Raw genomic sequence first — 22949 nt, forward strand, 5'->3', positions numbered from 1 at the left:
GCGTCACCCATCCACGAACCAACCCGCTCCTTCGCGTCAAGGATGTGACAAAGAAGTCACATGTGAAACATCGAAGGAGACACGACGTTTGTTTTTCCTGTTTCCTCCTTCTTATAAACAGTGTGAGGTTTATACGCGTTCAGGGCCATCGGCGTCTCATGTGGAGCAGCAACCAAGAAACCGGAAATGATGTAGATTAGAAAAAGACACGTTACACCGAAGAGTGCCTCCGTTCATTATTGTGAAACAACGCGACAACCATAATAATTTAATGCAGGCTTTTTTAGTTATTTCAATAATGTGAATGGATGAGTTAATGGACTATGAACAAATAGTAGTGGTGAAGTAAGGATTATGAAGTCAGGATTATCGTTAAAGACTTTGTAGACCGTCCCAGAGGCTGACAAATCGCGCAGAACGTACTACTATAACAAATAAGTGCATTTAATAAGCCCCTTGCCCCATCGGGTAGTTTACGTCGGGGGGATAACCGGGATAACAGGAGTGCCGAAGAAACGGTGAGAAGCGATATTCTCGGATGAAATGTGACAACAGCAGCAGTCACTCATCTTGCCTGCGTCGTTCGTCACATACTCTCTGATAGCGAAACAGGAAGTAGGAAGACTGCTTCGCACAAAGTGAGAGTGCGGGGCCAGTTGGTGCGCTCGTTAAGCTGAAGGCGCACAAAGAGCAACAACTACACCTGCTCAACACATTTAGGACACAACTCAAGGTACTTGTAACAATTCAAACATTCTTGAGAGAAGGGTGGTTTAAATATACTTAATGTAAGCAATCGGAGGTGCTTGATTAAATAGTTTTTAAAATCGAAACTAAGACTAACCGTTGTAGATTCAGAAAGTAATTGTAGTGTGTTATCTTTGAAATTCTTATCGTTCCCACCTAGTACATTAAGTCATTTTAACTTGTAACTTGTTGTTTACGTGGGTCAGCCGGAAGTGAGGGATTTCCCTTTCCCTTGAAGTATGCATAAATTACACATAAATATAAACCGCTCCTAAGAGGGAAAGGGCTGCAGCACTTTGGAATATAGCTGCTTTGCAGAACAAATGGACGGCTCTGTCTTTGTAACTCTGCTCATTAAGGAAATGCATGTGTGAGAGTTTGGACGATCAGAGGCAAAAAGAAAAGCCAAAACACGTGAGAGGTGAAAGCGAAGGCAAGTTGGTCTGATAGAGTAATGTAATGTACCTCGTTTGTCCTCATTCCAGGAGAAACAAAAGCATAGTGGGTACTGCCGTGTCATGGTATGATGTGTATTCTGCTCAGGTATCTGACATCAGTTTCCTTCTTACATGGTTGTGTAAACCGAACTAACCGAGACGTGAGGTCTGTCACGTATCTGAAGGCAGTTTAGATCATTTCAACATTATTTTCGTATGACGACCACTGCCTGAACAACAGTAAACAGTTTGCGTGCATCGCCCAAAGGTCCCTGGATCTTGGTACACCGATTAGCTTTGGTGAAGAGACTACTGTCTCATGAGTAAACACTCAGCTTACTTTTTGAACCAACACCAAAGTAGAGTTGATTTTCCTCTTCTATCAATGCAGGGATGGCTCCACGAATGGACGATTGTGTACGTCTGTGCTGTGAAATAGGATCCCACCAGGAGATCGAGGTGGCAGTTAAAAACTCCACCAAAGGAGCCATTTTGGCAGGAGGAACTGCCTTTGTAGGCGGGATGCTCGGTGGACCTCCAGGGATCGCTGTTGGTAAGAACAAATATGTTCCAAACCTGATCTAGCGTGTTTCCTGATTTACGTTAGGCAGTGTGGCCAACCATGTAGAGGTGAGAGTAAACTCAATGCTAACAGGCCCATGTTACAAACCCCCCCCCCCCCCCCCCCTCTGACTTTACCAGGCGGTGCAGTGGGCGGTCTCCTGGGCAGCTGGCTGACCAGCGGACAGTTCAGGCCTCTGCCTCAGATCCTGATGGAGTTGCCTGCGGCCCAGAAACAGAAGCTCTACGATAACGTCGCAGACATCTTGAAGGACCTGGACTGGACGGACGTGGCGCAGCTCATCGCCCTGGTGATGGGCAACGCCACTCTCCAACAGAAGGTCACCGCCGCGTTGCTGAACTACGTCAGAACACAGCTCCAATCCGAGGTGCGCTATAAAGACTGAGTTGTGACGAGGCGTGGCCTTTTAAGGATCGGCTCCGCCCACACATCCTCACCAAGTGTTTTTGTACTCCCGAAAAACTGGATCATGAAGGTTTTCACTTTAAAGGCAGATATTGTACTTCTTTTTTTACTGCACTACAAAATTCAAATCAATAAATTGCAATGTATTGTTATAGACCAAGCCATCCATCAGTGACTTAAACATGTTGTGGTTTGTTGTTGTCATAGTTCTGGTCAATTTCAGCCATCAAAGTCTGGCCGGGTATTGCACAAAAGTAGAATAAAGAAATCGGGGCTAAGTGATAAAGCGCCGCTTGAATTGGTGGCACCTGCCCATCGCGGCTTAATCGGTTGCACGTTTGCCGAGTCGCCCTGAGAAGGATCCAGGAGCACATACCTGGGAAGTGCACATCCACGGCTTTCTTAAGTAGACCACGATATCGATCACAGATTTACTGATGCAGAAATGGAGAACAGCAACTTATAATGAAATGTATGAGGAAGTTAAGCATATCATACGCAAAAAAGGGAATACGCAGCTGTAACTAAACAAAGAGAAAAAGCAGACAATCGCAGACCGACTGAATGCGGAAGGATTTAGAAATATCTCCTTACTAGGACTCTGTTTTAATTGCTTTAATATGATTGTTTCAAAACTGAGCAGAGGGAATTAAACCTCCTCTGGAAATGTATCCAAAAAATGAGGCCTAATTTTTATCCATAATGCGAGCATAAGTTTTACAACCATATACACAAATCTCTATGTTGTGTCTAATTCTAAATATCTTTCTACAATTAATGTTCATACAGAACAAACATGACTGGACAGCAAAGATCCTGGCAACAAGTCAAGATAAAATATAAAAGCATTTTGCAGTCTGGTAAGTGCCTTAACAGAGGATGTTGCATGTGTACGGACTGTGGAAATCCTCTTTGGTGTAACACATTCTTCTGTGGCCAGGGAAGGTAATGAAGATGTGTGCCAAGGACTTCAGGGCCAAAGCACACACTTTGGACGGTACGGCAAATAGTGCATTTATTTACAGTTTTGACATCTCCCGAATATAAGAACATGCTGCTTGCAAAAAAGCGCAGTGCCACACAGACCATCTGTGAGATGGTGAGAGCAGGCTTCAGACCCAGCAGTCTGCACAAATAACGGATTCCATCTCCAGAGAATCTATACCTCTCATGCAGGTACTCGTGGGGAACAGCTAAAGGGTCTGATCTGTCCCCAAACACCCTCTGACGTCTGAAAGCACGTCTTAATATCAGCGCTTCTTCATCCAACACGTCGTTCAGAAGTGGACATCATGGTGCAGGAAGAAACACCGGTGAATGGGACTTTATAAATCGCCCTGATCACAATTTAGTCAGTTCACAATTGTTCACTCCCCACTGCGCAGTTTCGCCCACCAGCGCACCCCCCTCCCCACCTAACCCAGTCGGTCCGTCTGGGGTATTTCGACGTGATTATACCCCGTCGGACCGTCTTCCGCAAAATATTGAAAATGGTCCATGAGGTAAAAGTTTCGGACCACCGATCTAAACATCTGCAAAAGGAGAGTTTAAAACCAAACTGGTGAGAGCAATAGTGACAAGTGATGCACGTTAATAAAAATAAATGAGAACGCATTCAGAAACCATATCTATTCTAGTTTTTTTATAATCGCTGATTGTTTTATTAGTTTTTCAGTCCTCTTCTGACATTAATATGGGTGTCTATGTAGAGAGCTACAGTGAGGAATTGGAAGTGTTCGACATGTCAAACTCACACACCGGCGGAGTGCGTACCTGAAGGTATTCAGGTCTTACAGAGGACATACTTCCACAACTGATACTGCCACTACCATTACTAATAGTATTCCAATTGCTATTAATACTATAAACACTTACTGGTGGTATTAGTTCTAAAATAATAGAAATACTATCACTACCAGTAGTAGTGACACTACCAATGAAACTACTATTACTATCAATACTAGTATTTCTAGTGCTATTAATATGACAACTACTACTCCAAATACTATGACTAATAGTATTAGTACTACAGCTGATAACACTTCTAGCAATAGAATATCATTTAAAAATCTGCTTAATAGTACTTAATGTAAGTATCAGTGAAGAACTGACATTGAAGTACTTCTTCATCCACAAGAAATACTACAACAAGAGATTCTTGTACAAGACGAGGCTGGTACCATCAAAGCTGGTTCGATCTAAACAGAAATACTGTATATTGTCTCTAGTTTTGGTTTAGCATAAAAACTGATGTGGACACTTTAATGTTTTGCTGGAAATAAGTTTGAACAATAAGGTGGATACAGTTGGGTGAAGTCACGTCCTGGTAGTGGACTCAGCTGTGACTATGTTGTTCAGTATCTTTCAGTGTTCATCGTCTTATGAAGACATGTCTATCTACATGAAACAATGTTGCCCATAGACATGTTCATATTCTTTTGCACTTTGTATATTAAATGCTGACCCTCTTTGGCCATAGTCCCAGTTTTGGACTTAAGGCTTTCAATAAAGACATGTCAAGTAGGGTTGAGATCCCATACGAGCTGCCCAAAGAACACCGAGTGGGATTCATTGGGAAGCGCCTGGGCCTCACCAGCAGCGCTGCTCGTGGCTGAACGGTAACGACTGTGCGTGGATTGGATTGGTAGCAAACTGGTGCAACCATCGAGGCACCAGGATCGTTGTAGTACTTGAACCCTCGGTGATCCTCTGATAAACACAAAGGGGACGCTGGCCGTGGGCCCACCACCTCAACAAGGAAACATGAGTGCAGCTCCTTAGGTCACGACTAGGACCGTTGCAGGTATTCCTAACATTCCTAATTTCCCTGACAATATTTAAATATTTCAGCACAAATAAAAAAAGTGCAAAAGTTTTTTTTTTCTTCTCAATGTTTATGACCATTTCTGATTGAGCACAGTGAGCTCGTGGTCTGCCCGGTACTCCACAACAGTGGTTTTTATGTCAAGCATCAAACACACAATCAAGGATCATGATAAAAGTACACTTTTTATAAAACAGAAGATACACCATACATTATTGAAATGTAGAAACGTTACCAGTTTGGCAGTGTTCTGTGAAGAAGTTCATTAGGGTGAAAGTATACATGACATACGACGGCTGGTCCTATCAGGCACCACCTGGACTAAGTAGACTGACAGCACTGGGGACCGGTCCAGTTGCACCCCTCTGCTGGTTTCTCTTTTTACAAGATGCTGCAGGTACCACCAGCGCCGAGGGAATAAGTGACATCACACTCCGCATTGTGGGAACCCAATCACACAGATTCACTTTGCTACCTAGTGTTATAAATTGTTTTTACATTCCCGTTTTAGATCAGAGTGCCTGAATGATACACGTAAACGTCATGCATGTGTAGCACAAAAAGTTCCATCAACAAAAATCTGGAGCATGCTTTTTTTTGTTCAAATCAATATACCACAATGCAAAGCAAAGCTTTTTCTCCTGAGATGATAGACAAGTAAAATTAGTGAAAGAAATTGAGAATTGTGACACTGAAGTGATGATCTCGTCTAAGTGTGTCCGTGACAGGCCTCTGAGGAGTCCACAACCCTTTGAAGGGTTCATTTCAACCTTCAGTCCTCATTAGAACAGGAAGTAGTGGTGCACGCCCGCGACCAAAATGGGTATTTTTGAAAGGCAAAACCTTTTTTTTTTCACCAATTTCATACACAAATCCAAAAGCATTAAGGAAAGATTATATTAGCCCAAAAAATGTAAGCGCAGGAGAAAAAAACTATTTGGATCAGTGTTTGAAAAATGATCCCCCCCACAATTCTGTCCCCCTCAGGGCTTCCACAGCTCGACATATGGGATACATTTTTTTAACAATCAAGTGCAAAAAAGGATCGAGAAGTCATTTAAAGCTTCCCATTTCTGTGCATCCATAAGTGTGACGAAAGGCCATCACAACAACTGGTTTCATCACTGAGACCACTGGTAAGCTTACAATGCCACCGAGACTTCTAACCAACTCAATCTCATTAATGCTTCAAGCCAACTCTTCAAGAAGTCTGAATGGGAGCAGCAGTACCTGAGCAATGACACCAGAGACTATTGATCCACTGGAGAAGCCTTTTTACACAGCCTGCAACATCTGGGCTGAGGGGCTCAGTGCGAGCACACAAGGCAGGTTTAAAGCAGTGATAGATTAGTAAAGCTATGTTTCACTTCATTTACATGTGGAGTTAGTCAAATAAAAAAAGAAAAGAATTTACACTGTACAATAGCATAATTCTATCTAAAGAGACAAGGACAGTGGCAGGTGCTGTGAGGAGTCTAAAACTGGTCGGAGAGGAGATCACACAGTCGCTGGGACACAGACTCCCTGCTGGTCCGTAGGGTGAGACGGTACATCTGAATAGGAAACACACACAGAAGGTTGAGACCAGCTATATCAAGGTTCAATACAAGGATAAATGTGTGTGTGTGTGTGTGTGTGTGTGTGTGTCTTTACCTCTGCTTGCGCGTTGGGCTCCAGTCGGAGGAGGCAGCCCACCTGAGTGCTCTTAGTGTGAAGGACTCCGGCTCCAACAAAGTTTGTGGGATTGGGATCCACCCCATCCAGCAGAGCAACACCAAACCCTATGATCTACAAAATAAGTTACAGGAGAGACAAACTTTCATTTCCGTCACCCTACAGGAGAGCTGCGCTCCATAGATGCTGAGCTACTTGTGGTTCCTACAGCCTTAAAAAGGAGGATGGGATCAAGAGCCTTCAGTTATCAAGCTCCTCTTTTGTGGAACCAGCTTCCACTTTCAGTCCGGGGGGCAGACAGTCAGCTCATTTAAGATGAAGCTTAAAACTTTCCTCCATGATAATGCTTATAGGTAGGGCTGGCTCAGGTTGAGTTGGACCAGCCCTAGGATAAGCTGCTCTAGGCCTAGACTGCCGGGGGACACGGAGCTCCTCTCTCTCCTTCTCAAAGAATGCAGATCTCATTAATGCACATCACTAATTCAGAGTTATTGTGGAGGATATTTAAGTTTACAGAATCCTCAATACACTACAATCATTTCCATACGCGAACATAATCCATTTTAGTCCTTAAGTCGGGGACTAACCGATGTGGATACGGTTGAAAAGTCAAGAGGAAGCAAGTTATCAGACATGCAGACAGGAAAAAAGGAGTAGGTTTTTGTTTTGGTACTAACAAACACTTATCTTGTAAGATCTTGTGGGAACTTTATTCAAATTACTGGAAAATCTCCTCAGCGGGGCAACAATGACCATGGCCCACCAACTATTAAAGAGATGTCCCAATCCCTTCATGCTGACGAGTCACTAAATGACATATAACCAAATAGCATTCATTCTATTGGTATACAGATACCTGCAGAGTTCCTTAAACATCCCACTTTGTCTAAGGAATTACACAGTGCACAATAACAAAAAGATAACTAATCCAAAAAGAGCATAGTCATTTCAGAAGAAAGGAGATCCAAATTCTGTGTTATAAACCATCACTTCATGCAGATTTAGTCAATGAAGGAATGTTGGTGAGCATCAAGTGTTTTACCTTGGCATTGGTAACATCTCTGTCCATTGGGTGTTTGGCTTTGAAGATTGTTTGAACCTCTTGCTGAGGCCTGAGGACATAGATAAGATAATCACTAGTATACAATGCTAGTATGCATATGACCTATTTGTGCATGGTTTGACCTTTATGTGGGACCTAGAAGTGCACTTTCACAATCCTCATTCCACAGAGGAGATGGAGAGGAAACTACAGAAACTCCCCTTCCACTCACATGAAGAGAGGAGTTTTGCTCTGAATTAGTTACAGCTGAATAAATCTGCCACTGAAAAAAACACAGGATGAAACCATGTAAAAATGAGATGAACAAGGTTCAGGACAGGCAGACTTGGAAACGGATCCCGAATAGAGGTGGCTCGTGTTCAGTTTAAAGAGGACATATAATGAAAATTCCACTTTTTTAAAGTTTCTACACCACAAGTGTCAAACTCATGGCCCGCGGGCCATATCCGGCCCGTGAATGAATTATCTTTGGCCCGCATGATCAAATTTATTTACTATTAGAGCTGTCCCGCCGGTATATCGCACGCATCACCATAATACTACAAATCCCACAATGCACTCTCCGTGTGTCAACGCGCATTCGCGGGCCTGCGAAAGCGCGCCTCACAGTCTGTATTACATACCACTTGTGTCAACTTTCGTTGTGTACCTTATCGTCCCTTTTACCGTAAAAACAACTTTTTACTCCGTTAATTCTTTTTGTGGTTTTTCCCATAAAATGAAAATACGAAGCGTAGCCGCTAAACCGGAAATACGTAGATTTTCATAGTAAGAATGACAGCGCTTACCAGGGTAACAAGAGGAGAAAAGTTCATTAACGGATATAAATAAATAATCCTGGTCTGACGGGATGTGTTAGCAGCAGTAAGTGACTACACTCGCTGCTCTTGGCTCTGATATTTATTGTCCACGTATTGTTTTGCTTCAGTGAGCAGAGCAGAGACACTTTAAGGAGATCGCAGAGTAAACGGTCCGCCACTGGAGTGCATACGTCCCGAGGTCAGCGAACCATCGGTCGGACCGCCAGCGCTAGCCCCCCCCGCCCTTTAGCCGTTCGCGCGGATCGTCAGTGGCCCGCGTTCGGTCGAAGTCGGCAGTATCTGGCCCGAACCTGAAATGAGTTTGACACCCCTGTTCTACACGTTCATTTGGGTAAATGGAGAGTCTCCAGACCCAAAAACTCCTGTGATTTTTAATGGTTCTTGTACGTCAGAACCAAATGGGAGTCGCTCTTACATGCCCCCCCACAGCTACTGTTACAGCTACACCCAGCTAAGAAAAAAAAAAAATTAACAGGCCAAATATGAATTTGGGATTTTGGGGTGAATCGTCCCTTTAAAAATTGACATTCTGATGAACATTGTATGTATTGATCAAGATTTCAAACAATGAAAGAACAGCTGATGGGAACTAGGATATCGCACACTGAGCCTTACAGTGCGAGCTGCTTCCAGCGTTGGAAGAAGTCCTGGGATATCATCTCTGTGGGCTGAAAAAACTTGTTCAGCATCACAGGGAGTTTCACCGCAATGTTCTGAAGAGCCCCGCCGTATCTGTTCTCACACACACACACACAGACACACATTAGCACATGGAGCTAACCTAAACGTGGGAAGGACAAAGTACGCATCCAGACACCGACCTGAACTGGATGTCCAGTACGGGAGCGTCAGTGAAATCTGACACACACTCGATGTTGAGGATCTGCTGCAGCTGAGCCCCGCCTTCTACCGTGGGATCGACCGGCTTGGCATGGATATTCAGCTGTGGACACGATGGGTCAAGGAGACACAAACAACACTAGCATACATTCAAGTGATTGTTCTTGGTTCCTTAGAATGCAGGGCGTCCCTGTGGGCTGGAAACAGAGCTACTAGGCAGCGGAAGGATATGAGTCCTGAGAGTGTCACTGCAGGTTACTGATGACGAGAAGCCGAGGAACTGGGTGGATGTCTTGTTGCCAAAGAACACATAGATGCGACCTGTGAGAGATAGATCATTACTATCAAGTTCATTCTTTCAGTCACTAGCCTCCATTTAAAGGGCCATCTCCATCCTCAGACTCCACACAGTGAGGCGACAGTGGTCATAGAATCTTAATTTCCCATGCTAGCCTGTCCGAAGTATCCTTAAACACTGCTGTCTGATGAGATTCCACAGGAGCACATTGGAGTCAAGTACTGGGCTGCAGCCACTCACCCAGGTTCTGCCTGTACTCAGACTTCAGTCCAATCTGCAGCAGCTGGTTTTCAAAGATAACGCCGTTGTTCTTACAAACAAACCTGCAAATCAAACACAGTTACAAACGTAGGCCAAAGAGTAGCAGCCCCCTGTGTGTTCCTCCCCCACACGACTCAGGGAATGTTCCAGGTGAGCTTATTTTCTCTTTGCTACCAGTGCGGGCCAGAATAGCATTACTGATTTTAGAAAGGCCCTCCTAAAAAATATGATGCGGTTAGTATTTAGTAGAAACACGTTTGGCTGCACTGAGTTTGTGTGGATGCGTCTCAAATCAGGCTGCCACATCAGGACTCCTTTTTTCTGGTAAGTTTCTCAATTTGTTCCTTGAAGAACAGCTCAAGCGGAGTCAGGTTGTCCAGCCACACATTCTCCTTTGGTTGAGATGGGGGCTTTGACTTGGCCACTCCAAAACCATCCCCTTGTCTTTCAACAGTTTGTGCTCTAGGTCCTTGTGTACAGTCGGATGGCCGAGAGTGGTCCAAGGTGTGTTGTTGTTCTTTTGTCTTTGTGTAGCTGGAATACTGATCCTCCCGGACACAAGTGCTCAATAGACACAGCAACTGGAATCCACTCTTTGACTCTGCTGGCATCAACCAGCTGGACATTTGTTGAATAAGATCAGCCACCTTCAAGAGCGTGAATATTAATGGAAACTCTTATTTTACAATACAATCATATCTTGTAAATGTTTTTTTATCTTTTAATTTGACATGAATGCTTTCATATTGCAATTATAGTGACGTGATTTAATGTATAAAAGCAACAAAATGAGAAACATTCAAGGAGGGTGAATTATTGTTATTGGCTTCTAATCTAGAATACTTTCCTCTAAAAAGGCATCACTTCTCTGACAGGAAAAGGCTGGTGAAACCAGGGAAACATTTAAGCCAAAGCAGCCGCCCTCCTCTAGTCTCCTGACTGGGGCCCCACCACGCATCATCTTCGGAGGAGAGCAATACCTTTGAATTCTTAAAGGCCCAAAACGCATTGATAGGGTACGTTTTCGCTAAATTGGAAGAAATTCCCTTTCCAGCAGTACTGATTTCTCAGATGGACGTAACTTTCGACTGGTACTCAATATAAGACCCCAAAAACACATCACCGCACGGAGACATGATACAGGACACTCTGTAGTTTCATTTGGAGAATGCAAGGTGTGATTTAGGATACAGACGCCTTTGTGGTTTGGATTTTGAGTAATTCTTTTTCTCTTCTGTCATGTAACACTTAATGGAATGTGCATTACTCATGAGCACATGAAACCCCACGTTCTGCTCCAACCTAGTTCCCAATAGGGACCCACCTGGAGAAGTTGTCCTCAGACACATCTGTGGATGACGGGGTGGAGCTGTCCAACAAGACATCAACAAGCAGACTGGCTCCGGATGAAGGGGTGGAGTTCAGATTGAGCAGATCTGTGAAGGGGTGGGAACCCTGGGAGGACATATCAGGAAACATGCACTTTAACATGTAGTTTGGACATCTGCACCAATATCTCCACAGATGTATTATTTACTTCATATAAATCCTTAATTTAATTCACTGACCCACTAATCTCACTATTGGCTGAAGAATCATATCGTAAACACACTCAAGGAGGTGAGAGGGTGAAGAATACCAAAACTCTTATTACCGTGTAGTCCCATGACTTTAGCCCTCTGTAGCTCTAAATATCTATTGACTTTGAACTGTAGTGTAGCGGGCTGAGATTCATTTGTCAGAACCGTATAACTGCCAGCAATCAAAACTTCAGGGTAGGTTTGTGTGAATAAGAACACAGTTAGAGGAAGGAACTTAACTGATATAATGCTGGGAACAAGAGAAATGTCTGCCTGCCACTCTGGTGAAAATGAATCATTTAATAACTTATGACACATGTATATCTTATCCAGCTATCGCGGTACCATGGGCCCAGCACCAAGCAGGGTGGGACTAGAAGAGGCAGGGCGGGGTCTGTTGGTCATCAGTGAAGGAGAAAACTGATGGAGAAAGCCCAAGAAAAGAACAGAAAGAGGAAAACAGCGACAGAGGAGGGAAGACAGGGAAGGAGAGAAGACCAATAAAGGTAAAGAACCAGGAAAAGCGAAAAGAAGAGGATTTTAAGCATAGCGTCTGTTTGATGAAGGCAGGTTATATGAATGGACACAGTCAGAGCTTCTTAAACGTAATCATTTGTAAGAGGAACTTGTGACCTTACTTGGCTGGGTGTTTGAAGAATAAGCTCAGCTCCTAGCAGTTACCTTGTCCGTGCCTTCAGAGATCTCGCTGTGCTCGGCGCTGCCGTTCACATTCCAACGGGCATCGTCGATGTCGGGCAGGTTTCCTGGGCCCTTCTTCCTCTTCAGCTTTGCCAGGATCGACGACTCTCTCTCTGGGAACGGAGGCATCTCTTCTAAGACCGTGGCCTGTGGGAGACACGGAGACAGAACTGTGTAAATGAAACATGGGCAAGGCAGACAGCCACTGCACCAGTGTGCAAACAGCCATAAAATCATACTGCCCCACATAGTGGGATACAAAGGGGTCTTACAAGTCACTTCTAAAACATATTAAAAACTAATAACACTGTTCAAAATGAATGGTGGCTGTGAACTAATGTTACAAGTCAATCTGATCAAAAAGTGGAGGAGGGCTTTTTTAATGCCACCACTGTGAACTGGGGTAATCTGTGTAGCAGGTGAAAATAAAAGAGGGAACAAAAGTATTTGTATCTCCAAACGGGAGCTGGACAGAAAAAGTAATTGGAACAATGGCCCATGTATCTGGCACAAGAAGAACAACTGAATGGAAAAACAAATGGATGCATCAAGCTGAATCTTCCCCCCTGTAGTGAGTATGTGAATGCTCGTATGTCCCTGTGTGCATGTGAGAGAGACAGAGCAGTCACTGACCAGTATGTCGGTGCTGGCGATGCAGCTGAGCCTCAGGTACTCGATGGCTCTCTGCTGAAGCTCCACGTCGGCGTTGCGGAGCTGGCTGTCTGAGCGCAGGACGTCTTGGATCGTGGCCTTTACCTCTGGAAACAAGTTAATGAACTTTATGTAGGCCGACAGCAGCAGCGCCCGCGTTGGCACAGAGCACAGGTGGAACTTGGAGTGGAGGAGATCGAACTGGACCAGAGGGCTGGAGGAGGAGACCAAGAGCAGACAGAGACACATTGAAGTCCATATGTTCTGCTTTTCACAAAACCATTTGCATGGCTGCACACCTCTTGCAGAACCCATTCAAAACCTGAAAGGGTCGTGTTTACCTGGAGCGCGAGTCACCAGCAATAAGATTGCCAAACTCTCCCAGGATGTAACCCCCCACCTTGACCAGGTTCTCGTGGCAGGCGGGAGCCTGCAGCGCCTGCAAGTGTTCACAAAGCATGACAGCATTAGGAGTATACATCGATAGCTACAACACGTATGCTTGTACACTAGAACAGCCCATGTGACCTCACATGCTGTATCAACAAGAAGACAACCCCTCACTGGTTCTCAAAGGGAAGCCTCGTAGATGGTTTCTTAGTTGGGCTAAAACACTGGTCTCCAAGTAATGTAATAATGTTTTTAAAAGAGCATCATGGGATGCTTCCCAAATTGAAAAAAGTCTGATTAGGGGTCTATTGTAACCGTCTATAACAAGAAAAGCCCTCATGACATTCAGAGTTCCTGCACTATCACACTGGTTTGTCTGAACTGCCTGTAGAATGATGGGGGGGAAAAGACATGTCTGTTGTTAAATGTGCACCCCAAAGAGAAAGTGGGAGGATGATGCTGAAATGGGTTGGCAACAAATATGGCTTTCCGCATAGTAGGCGCTACATTGTATCCTCCTGGACACGCTTGCTAAGACACCGATGAGTGTGTCCTCTGTGACGGCATCAATCTTCACCTCAAACACGGTCTTGGCTGCGTAGCCTTGGACGTCATCCCGGTTAATGACGATCTGGATGACGCGGTACCACACCTCCTCGCTGACGTAGTCGCCGGCGACGCGGATGAGGTTGAGAATGGTGTCCACGTACCAGGTATAATCCACGGCGTATTTCTCCGCCAGGATGGCCACCTTGAGCACCTGAGGGAGACAAAGCGAGCGGCTGAGGGAGGGAGGCGCACAGGGTTGGGAGCCCAATGGTGGAGAGGCCTGTGCTGGTGACCCACTATCTCCTCTCTGATGGAGTAGTCCGCATTCTCCAGGTAGCTCAGCATCTCCGCCACGACCTGCTTGGAGTTGCTGCGGTCGCACATGGCGTAGAGCAGATCCACGGCCCGCTGGCGAACGCTCACGTCACGTTCCGTCTGGATGGAAAAGCAACAGGGACATAATCAGCTGTAGCTACTTATATACTACTGCAGCCTGGATGGATTCGACCAAATTGCTAAATAAATCCAGGCTTTTGCAGAAAGGGGTATTACTGCGAGTAATACATCTTTATACCCAATCTGTGTAAAGACATAGCATTCATGTCGCGTGGAGATTTCATAACCGAATACCTGGACAGGTTTACAAAACATATATGTATATGTCCAAATGATTTGCTCAAACCCACAACTTGGAGGCAACTATCGGTACAGTGATCATAAATAACTACTGAAAAAGTACAAATCAATTCCAGTGGCCCCTTTAAGACTTGAGCTTAGTTGCTGGATGGATAACAAAATCCCCCCCCCAAAAAACCAAAGGACCCGACCAGGATTCCCCATTTCCACATCAAGCATCAAAAGACCCTCAGCTGAAGGAGGACTCGCCTTGAGAGATTTGATCACAGTGTCTATGTGCGTCTTCACGGCCTCGTGGGAAAACTCAGAGCTGGCCAGCGTGCACATGCTCTCCAGAGCCAAATAACGGAGATTGGTCTCCCGATGCTGCAGAAACTGGCCCAGCTGGTTGCAAGCTCGAACCAACAGGGTGGGCTCGCTGCAACAGACAAGATACAAGGACTAGCAGCAGGGTTCCTTGGCAACACACACTTAGGATGTGCATCATGTAGGAGGCAAATGCGCTTTGCTCAGAGCACATCTAGTCACCCAAAGGGGAAATTCCCACCAATACTAATCAGGCTTTCTTTGCTTGACTGTTGCCAACCTGTCGTAGTGGATGATGAGGGCGATGGCTTCAAACAGAACGGCGTTCTTGGCATTGGAGTGCTGCACCTTCTTGGACTTGGGCGGCTCCTGGGCTTTGTTGAGGATGGTCTCCAGACACTCAGTTAGGCGACTTCGCAGCGCCGCATCCTCTGCAGCGACAAAGAGTATGTTCTGGAAACCTCACAGCCAGGATCTGATCTTCTCACATTATAACGCCTATATGAGGCCGCCGTTTTATACCAACAATGAATCAAGTCACCTCATGTAATGAGGGGGTGGGAAGTAGGGCCGTATACACTGCGTTGTTTCACAGAGCTCAACCAGATCAGCCAAACATGGCTTCAAGTGCACCTCACAACCAAGTCTGCTTTGTGTAGAGCAGTCGTTTCTCGCTAGCTGGGATAAGAGGGTTGATGGGCATCATCGCGCCCCCTTTTCAACTGGTATTTCCAATAAAAAACAGACACAAAAGCCCCCACACTAATTTGTGGAGGGGTTGACAAACACGGTTTGACATTAACATTTTTGCTCACCAGCAACTGTGGCTAATGGTTTTCCAGTTACTAGCCACTCTGCGATTTCACCAGGCACAATTTAGTTGTTAAATTAAGTTTTAATTTGATTAAAGTTTTCTACAGTTCGCTACAATTAACTTTAAGTTGATTTACAATCCTTTCAACTGTAAATGAGCATTACAATATAAATATTTACAGCCACCAAATCTTCAGCTCTCTGAGTGTAAAGCTCCTTTTGTATGGGAACATCTCAAAGTGATCAAGTCAAAGAGTAGGTCATTGCATATAACTGGTGAAAGGGTATTTAGTTGTCTTTGTCCGCTAATGGAAATCTCATGATCCTTTATGGTTTCCAATGTGAAGTTGCTCGTTCCCCCTTCACTCCCACACGTCCTACAATACATCATTTTTTTTGGCTAGATTATAAACCTGCCATGCTCGACTGGACCACTGGTCTTTTCTTTTTCTCCTAGTATTTTAACGATTTAATCACCAGTTGGTTTTCCTTCACCTGCTCTGTACCCCCCCACATCGTTGCCTTGCACTGAGCACGTCTCCTCAAGATGTACCAAAACCTTCCACCTGTCACGTGTGTTCGCGCGTCTATGTTGCTTAGCAACGAGCATATACATACAATGTTAGCAGCAGGCATGTGCACAGATAGACCCCGAATGGTGCTCAGGCACCTGCCCTTTTGCCCTGGATGAGAAAAGTGCCCCTTCTGCTGGAGCCTTCAATATTTAAGAATAAAATTCACTTTCTCTGTCATCAATTTCCCCCCATTGTGTTTGGGTATCTGAGGGGCCATTTATTTGAATTTCACCCCAACATGCTCCGCAGCACTCACAAGCCCCGCACCTCCCTCCCCTCCCTCTCTACTTGGGGCTCGTGCAGTGCTGAGCGCCAAACGGCTGCAGCATCAGACACACGGGTAATGACGGTGTATGTGAAATCCCCCCATCCGTGATTTCAAAAGCCATGTGCAGCTGTTTACTGACGTTTGTCATGTTTAATGAACAGAGAGGGAGAGATACAGACAAATTAAAGGCAGTTTGACTGTTCTACAAATTAGACAACGTCATTAGTTTTGTAAATATTGAAATGAAAGGTAGGTCTTAAATTGAGCTTCATGACAATCTGGTGAGGTATATTGTGGTATATTATTATTATTGTGGAGGAGTACACTGGCAAAAGATACTCTTCAAAACTGAAGATAATAAAAAAACAGGCTTGCCATGGAAATAAATCACAGTAAAAATCTTCCAACAGATGGCATCAAGGAGGATGCTCCTGAGAAGATCCTTTAATTTATTCAGTGCAGTTTTGATGTTAAATAATGAAAAAATAAACTTAACTTATTATTTGGTTATACAATATGGCCTTGTTTTGTTTGTTATTTCATTTTTAATTTGAGTTAGTTTGTTAACAACAATAAATGTCTAGAATGATTTAGATTTCTATAAAGAATAAATTTCTTTACTTATTATTTTTAATTTCATAAATTATTTTGGAAATGGGTAGCTTTTTGTTTTGGGTTGAGCACCTGCCCCTTAAAATGCGTGTGTCTCGGTCAATGCGTGAGGCAACCCTGCATGTGTTTATTATTTTAGGAAACAGAGCAGGCAGGTCCACGTGGATCTCTCCTGGCCGACATCTGCCGGTCAGCTGTTAAACCCGTCGTCATCTCCAAGCACGTCTTGAATCGGCCCTTAACTCTCTGAAGCAGATTCAGCCTGCGAGCTAAACTGAGACAGCTAAGCTAGGCTAAGCTAAGGAAGTGTGCCGGCACGTCGTCGCGGCCCCTAGTCGGTTCCCATGAACCATCGCTGCCGCGTTCTGGGTTCATGGATGATGACTCATGACACACTAATAACTGCCTTCACCCCTCAACCATCTCTGTGTCTATACGGCAACACTGGAGGGACATACTGTCTCAAAGCAAAGACTAAACGTGAGACAGTCTCTACAATGAACAATAGAGAGAGATATAGAATTCTATAGAAAGAGTGACTGCTTTACCAGCCACAGCCCAATTCAACCTGCATTTGGCAGTTGGGCGGCGCTAATGTCTAGCCCTGTTGACAAAGATGGCGCCCTTATGATGTGTAGGCAGCGAGACGGGCCGTTGACCCAGCAGTCTCTATGCTAAGCTAGGCTATACATGCCCTATATTCCAGCTCTGAATTTATAGCATGAGATTGAAATTAAACTTCTTCTCTCACTCGGAGAACCAGAATATTAACATTAAATATCAATGGTTTTGGACATTATTATCAAAGCGCATCCATGAACATAAACAGAACTGTACCGTACCAGGTGGAGTGTAGCACTGCAGCAGGCGCAGCAATTTGACGGACAACCACGGCGCAGCAACAAAGTAGTACGTGTAGTCCTGCAGGTCGATGGACGCCGAGGTCACGATCTGGACAACAGAGGACAAGGTTACACATCAGTGGGTCGTTGCACTTCTCCCTGAGCTCTGTGAGATCAAGAGACACCCACCCTACTGAGCCTTGCCACCGCCAGGGCGACGGATGTTTTGAAGTCCTCAGGACTCTTCTGGGCCAGAGTGGTGATGAGGCTGGCGGCCGCTGTCACCACCCCCTGACGACAGACAGACACACGAAACACAGTGAATACTAGGACTGAAGCGGCTCTAACAATTACTTGGGGGCGTGTTGTTCAATGGGAAGGGAAACACTGGTATTTGGTATCGACCAGATGGTCCGAGGACGAGGGAGAAGCAACACAGTGTTTTTAAAGCCAAAGTTACAGCGGACATCCAGCAAAAGGGTCTGTTTTGAACACTTGCACAACAGTCTGTTTAAAATAAGTGACCAAGAAGGGTATCCTTACGCAGTTTGCCTTTGTGATGCCGCAGCATGACTCCTAAACCCCGGGTATGAACCAACCCTGACCCCTGTGTACCGCTGCACAACTACACACCCATAACTGGTTCAGAATCAGCACGTGTGGGGGATCTGGACCAGCGGCATGTATAGCCTCACCAGATGCTGGTCATTGAGCAGATGGACCACTCGTGCCGTCCATTCCCCCATGGGCACCAGGTCAGGTGACGTCCTGTTGAGCCGCAGCAGACACAGTGCTGCACTCTGCTTCACGCTGTCCATCGTGTCCCTGATGGGGGCAAGCAAACGGCAGCTTCATTGATCCAGATACATTCTAAATGATATCATTACGAGTGTCCTTTCGGTCCTGACATCTTGATGTGATCACCAGTCCGCACGAGTCATAAGAATTGTAACCGATGTACTGTATTACCGACTATCTACTTTGGCCAATCTGAACCCTTTAAGGAAGTCTAGTTTCTTTGAAGAGATCATCGATGGACAGGATTATTCAGAAAAAAGGGTTTAAAAAAAATGGACTCATTGATTATTCCATCGATGAGTCCATGAATGCATCTGATCGTGTGGACAGTGCATACAAGCCTCTGATGACGTTGTGGTGGTTTTCTATGCCCAACAATCCCAACTTTGTTAATGTTAATGTACAAACCCTGCCACCAGGATACTGGGAATCTGAGAAGCAAAAGCCTCTGCCATTTCTCTGCTGCCCACATTAGCAATGCAGTGCAGGGCCAGGTTCATGAAGGTCGGGTTGCGGCTGCTCAGGTCATTCTTGATGCCGTTGTTGATGAGACGGATCAGGTCGCTGTTGGAGTTCACCAGCACTGAGATGAACAGGTAACCCTAGAAGCCAGGAAGTTTATTCAAAGCACAATATCCCCATAAATAAGGAGACGGTTACTTGTACCCCGCCCCTTTGCACAAACATATTTGCATGACCACTTCCAAAACTGGATCCACATGAGGACCGACTTACAATTTGTTTCTCTGTGTACTTGTTGGAGCTGAGCAGGTTGACAGCCTCCATGTGTCCAAAGTCGATGTCATGGCCCAGAAGAAAGATGAAGAGCAGCTTGCAGACATACTTTTTCTTACTGTAGCCGTCGAGAGCTTTGTCTCCTATTCACACACGTTCAAAGAAATGAAACAGAAAATGTCTGGTCTGACGTACCATATCAATACAACAGGCATTCGAGTTTTTTACACCAAACTAGGGAGTAACTGAAAGAAACTTCTAAATCACTTTTATGGTGATTTTATGAATTGTTATCCATCCAATTTTAAACTGATCAAGCATCAATAAGGCAAAATGATAGCGGCCCATTAAATGGTTCATTTTTAACACCCCCACTGAAAACTGTGTAGTGTTTGTAGAAGCTCAACACAAAGGAGAATGTTTACATCACAGCAACATCTTGCATTTATAAGTCAGAGAGTGAGTAACAAAATACATATATTGGAACCCAAAGGTAAGTTCATGTACATGTGGAAAAAGCTGGTGCATCTTTAAATGAGTGAATGAAGGGTCACCGCTTAGCAAACTGAAATGAGCAGCGAGTACACACTCCTCTTGTTGACTTGACCCAGAGCAGAGTCCTGCACTGGGTTTGGCTAAAAGAGCTAAACTTAGTTTAAGAAAATGGGCAGTATGCTTATAGCGAATGCTTGATTGATTGATTGATTCATTATCAAGCGATATCTGGAACCTCTCTCCTACAAAGCTTTCTGCTGTTGGGTTAGATATTTAGGACCGCAGGGGGTCTCACAAACAGCATAGGCCAGAATGCGTGGGCCAGTCACTGTTTCCGATAGGTTTACAACTTCAGGGGGTGTAAGTAGTCCTGGTCTGCTGAAAAAGCGACACATTACTACGAAGCAACGGAAAAGAGGCAAGGCAGAGGCACGGGCTCTACTCGTTTCACATTTTGTGCTCCTCCTCCAGCTTGCGAGGCAACAGTGTTTATTCCAAATCAACATCAAACACACCAGTTCCTTGTGAGAAGGACAACGAGGCCATCACTCAAGTTTACCTCGTTTTGTCAGATCTGTTCACCTACCTTTAAATTTGGAACGGATGTTGGCCAGTTCTTTGTTTATCCTCTTTATCTCTGCCTCCTTACTTTTACCTGCAAACAGACCATGATATTTAACGCGTTACGTACATACTGCAATCACACATTCAATATCAGAATCCTCCTTTGTTTTTGTTGAGCTGCGAGAAATAAACTCTACTTTGTGTGTTCATCAAAGAATGTGCAACTTAGTGACTATTGTAGAGTCCAGAGACCTTGAAGTAAGTCAACTCCTTTGCACTTCCAGTTCCCTGGTTGGCTTAAAGAGCGATTATAAGAGTTTGTCCTATAATACAGGTCCGTAACACTCCTCTTCAAGTGTCTCCTTAACAAGCGATTAGAGGAAACTTCTATACCCAATGGAAGAACCCCATTTGCTTTCGGTGGTGGTAACCATGGTAATGCTAACATCCTGTTTGGCCAACAAACCACCTTGCCTGCAGCAGTCCATAGAGAACAGTGGAGCTGCGTGGAGTCAGTGGCCACCTAATGAGATACAACCTCATGGTGTCGGTCAGATGGAAAACTGCCAGAGTTCTCCGGGTCTTGTGTGGACATTGTAGTGATTGAACTGTATAGCTATGGCAACACTGTGTTTGCTGAGGTAAAATGTAGAAGGTTGGACTGGTTACTGACAACACACCACGTAGATCAGTGCAGCCTAATTGCTGTGATGTGACATTCCCAATAACGATACAATGCCTAAGCAATGGTCTCATACAAGTCAATGACATCAACGTCTTCTTCGACCAATAGTCATCTCTTTCTAGAATACAAATGTTAACGTTTTTTCCCCTAATAACATTATAGATCAGAATCAAATTACGCTTAAATGAACTTAATATGTGTGGAGTGCATTGAGTGAATTCAATACATTTCCTACACTGAGCAGCACGAGTGTCTGAATGATTTTATGATGCTCCATAAACACTTTGGAGAAAGGACATGTTGAGTAGAAATAAACTTTGCTCGGTGATACCGGTGCGATAGCCGGGTCCTGGGCGCGTGGAGGCGTTGGGATCTGTGGGAGCTTTACGACACAAACACCGCTGCTCATCATAAGAGACGAGCTAACGCTACCTGAAGTGCTCGTGGAGGACGGAGCGGTCAGTTTATCCACATAATAGAGTAATTCGCGTTTCGTGAAGTCGGCGAGGCCTTCGGCCCGTTGGAGCTAAACTACAAACTTGAAACGCTGACTTGCAGAATAAACGTGTCAGTTTAGATGTTATCTTCGGTTAGCCGCGCGGCCACGCCCTTCGACCCGACGTTAGCCGATGGGAGCTAGCGGCTAATGTCACTTGAAGCTAGCCCACCGGGTGGTCGTCCAAACCGGCCTCGGTGAATTAAAGTCCCCGTTGGGGGAACCGGGCAAAGGGGACAGGCGTGGAGGACGCGTCCCGTAAGCCGCTGGTCGCGGAGCCAGTCGGCTTGTTACAGCAGCTAGCTTGTTGCTAGCCTAACAGAGAGCTGCCTGTAACGGGGATAAACAAACACTTACAGTTCCTGATGTCAGAGATGAACACTGCCAGGCCACGCATCCCGTCGCCTTTAGAAACCGCAGGCATGTTGTTGAGTGGGAGGCTTCTCTTTTACACTTTTAAACTGTCTAACTATATGGAGTAACTTTGTTTCAAAGTTCGCTGCAGCAGCTCGCTAAGTCCTATTATGTCCGGCAGGGAGTCCCGCGATGTGACCGAGACAGCAACCAGCACTGTTGTCAACTCATTTTCCGGGGAAGTTGCTAGAGGCACGTCAAATTGTTGCTAAAAGTTGCTAAATGACGTTGTGATGTCATTACGTGATGACGTAATAACGTAAAACTGCGTCATTACGTAGAATGCAAAATAACGATACTCTGTCCATCCCGACTAAAAAATATGATTTGACATTTGTTAGTTTAAGATTTGTTTGTTTATTAATACATTCTATTTGTATAAGTAATGTAAATACAACACATTATATATGATCAGATATTTTAAACACAACATATTGAATTATTAAACAATTACACGTTGCACATTATTGAGCAATTGCATTTTTTTCTTATTAACTAGTAAACCTACACAGTCACAGTCACAATTATAGTTTTAAGCATTCTATTGGTACTTTATTAACATGCTACCAAACGTATCAACAATAATAGATACACGCTTATAATAAGGTATATGCTATTTCATTGAACAAGCAACTTAACTCAAATAATGCATCTCTTTCCAGCTGTCTCAAGGCTGCTGTGCACGCGCTGACCGCCTGCTGTTGGTGTCACTCACAATGCACTTTTAGCATTTCAGTCACCTGCCAAATACATTTTTTTAAATAGCTTAATCTGTTGCTAGGTGCTGTTTGATCTGAAAAGTTGCTAAATCTAGCAACACAGTTGCTATGTTGGCAGCACTGGAAACCAGATGTCCACTGCACCGCGCGCACGCGCACCTAACTACTA

The 22949-nt window shown here is 44.7% G+C and overlaps 2 protein-coding genes across 3 annotated transcripts; one reads left to right on the plus strand and one right to left on the minus strand.

Annotated features, from left to right (window-relative positions):
* The first annotated feature begins 60 nt into the window (after positions 1-60).
* LOC119225236 (protein C19orf12 homolog) lies at positions 61-2332 on the plus strand. Its single transcript, XM_037482970.2, has 3 exons — positions 61-733; positions 1576-1737; positions 1887-2332. The coding sequence occupies exons 2-3, from the start codon at positions 1578-1580 to the stop codon at positions 2150-2152; spliced, it is 426 nt and encodes a 141-aa protein (XP_037338867.1). The 5' UTR covers positions 61-733; positions 1576-1577; the 3' UTR covers positions 2153-2332.
* A 2771-nt stretch (positions 2333-5103) lies between these two features.
* On the minus strand, positions 5104-22293 carry LOC119225182 (AP-2 complex subunit alpha-2-like). Of its 2 annotated transcripts, XM_062561675.1 has the most exons (23): positions 22005-22293; positions 20489-20557; positions 19408-19550; positions 19081-19274; positions 18570-18699; positions 18064-18165; positions 17875-17983; positions 15045-15195; positions 14708-14876; positions 14120-14257; positions 13851-14033; positions 13225-13322; positions 12866-13097; positions 12215-12379; positions 11879-11953; positions 11278-11408; positions 9933-10015; positions 9625-9715; positions 9376-9498; positions 9170-9286; positions 7713-7782; positions 6650-6784; positions 5104-6549 (listed from the first exon to the last, which is right to left on the minus strand). In XM_062561675.1, the coding sequence occupies exons 1-23, from the start codon at positions 22069-22071 to the stop codon at positions 6472-6474; spliced, it is 2853 nt and encodes a 950-aa protein (XP_062417659.1). In that variant the 5' UTR covers positions 22072-22293; the 3' UTR covers positions 5104-6471. The 2 variants fall into 2 exon arrangements, with proteins under 2 accessions (XP_062417659.1, XP_062417660.1); XM_062561676.1 differs by lacking the exon at positions 11879-11953.
* Positions 22294-22949: the final 656 nt, after the last annotated feature.

The sequence above is a fragment of the Pungitius pungitius genome, chromosome 4 (assembly GCF_949316345.1).
Source record: "Pungitius pungitius chromosome 4, fPunPun2.1, whole genome shotgun sequence".
NCBI classification, from domain to species: domain Eukaryota; kingdom Metazoa; phylum Chordata; class Actinopteri; order Perciformes; family Gasterosteidae; genus Pungitius; species Pungitius pungitius.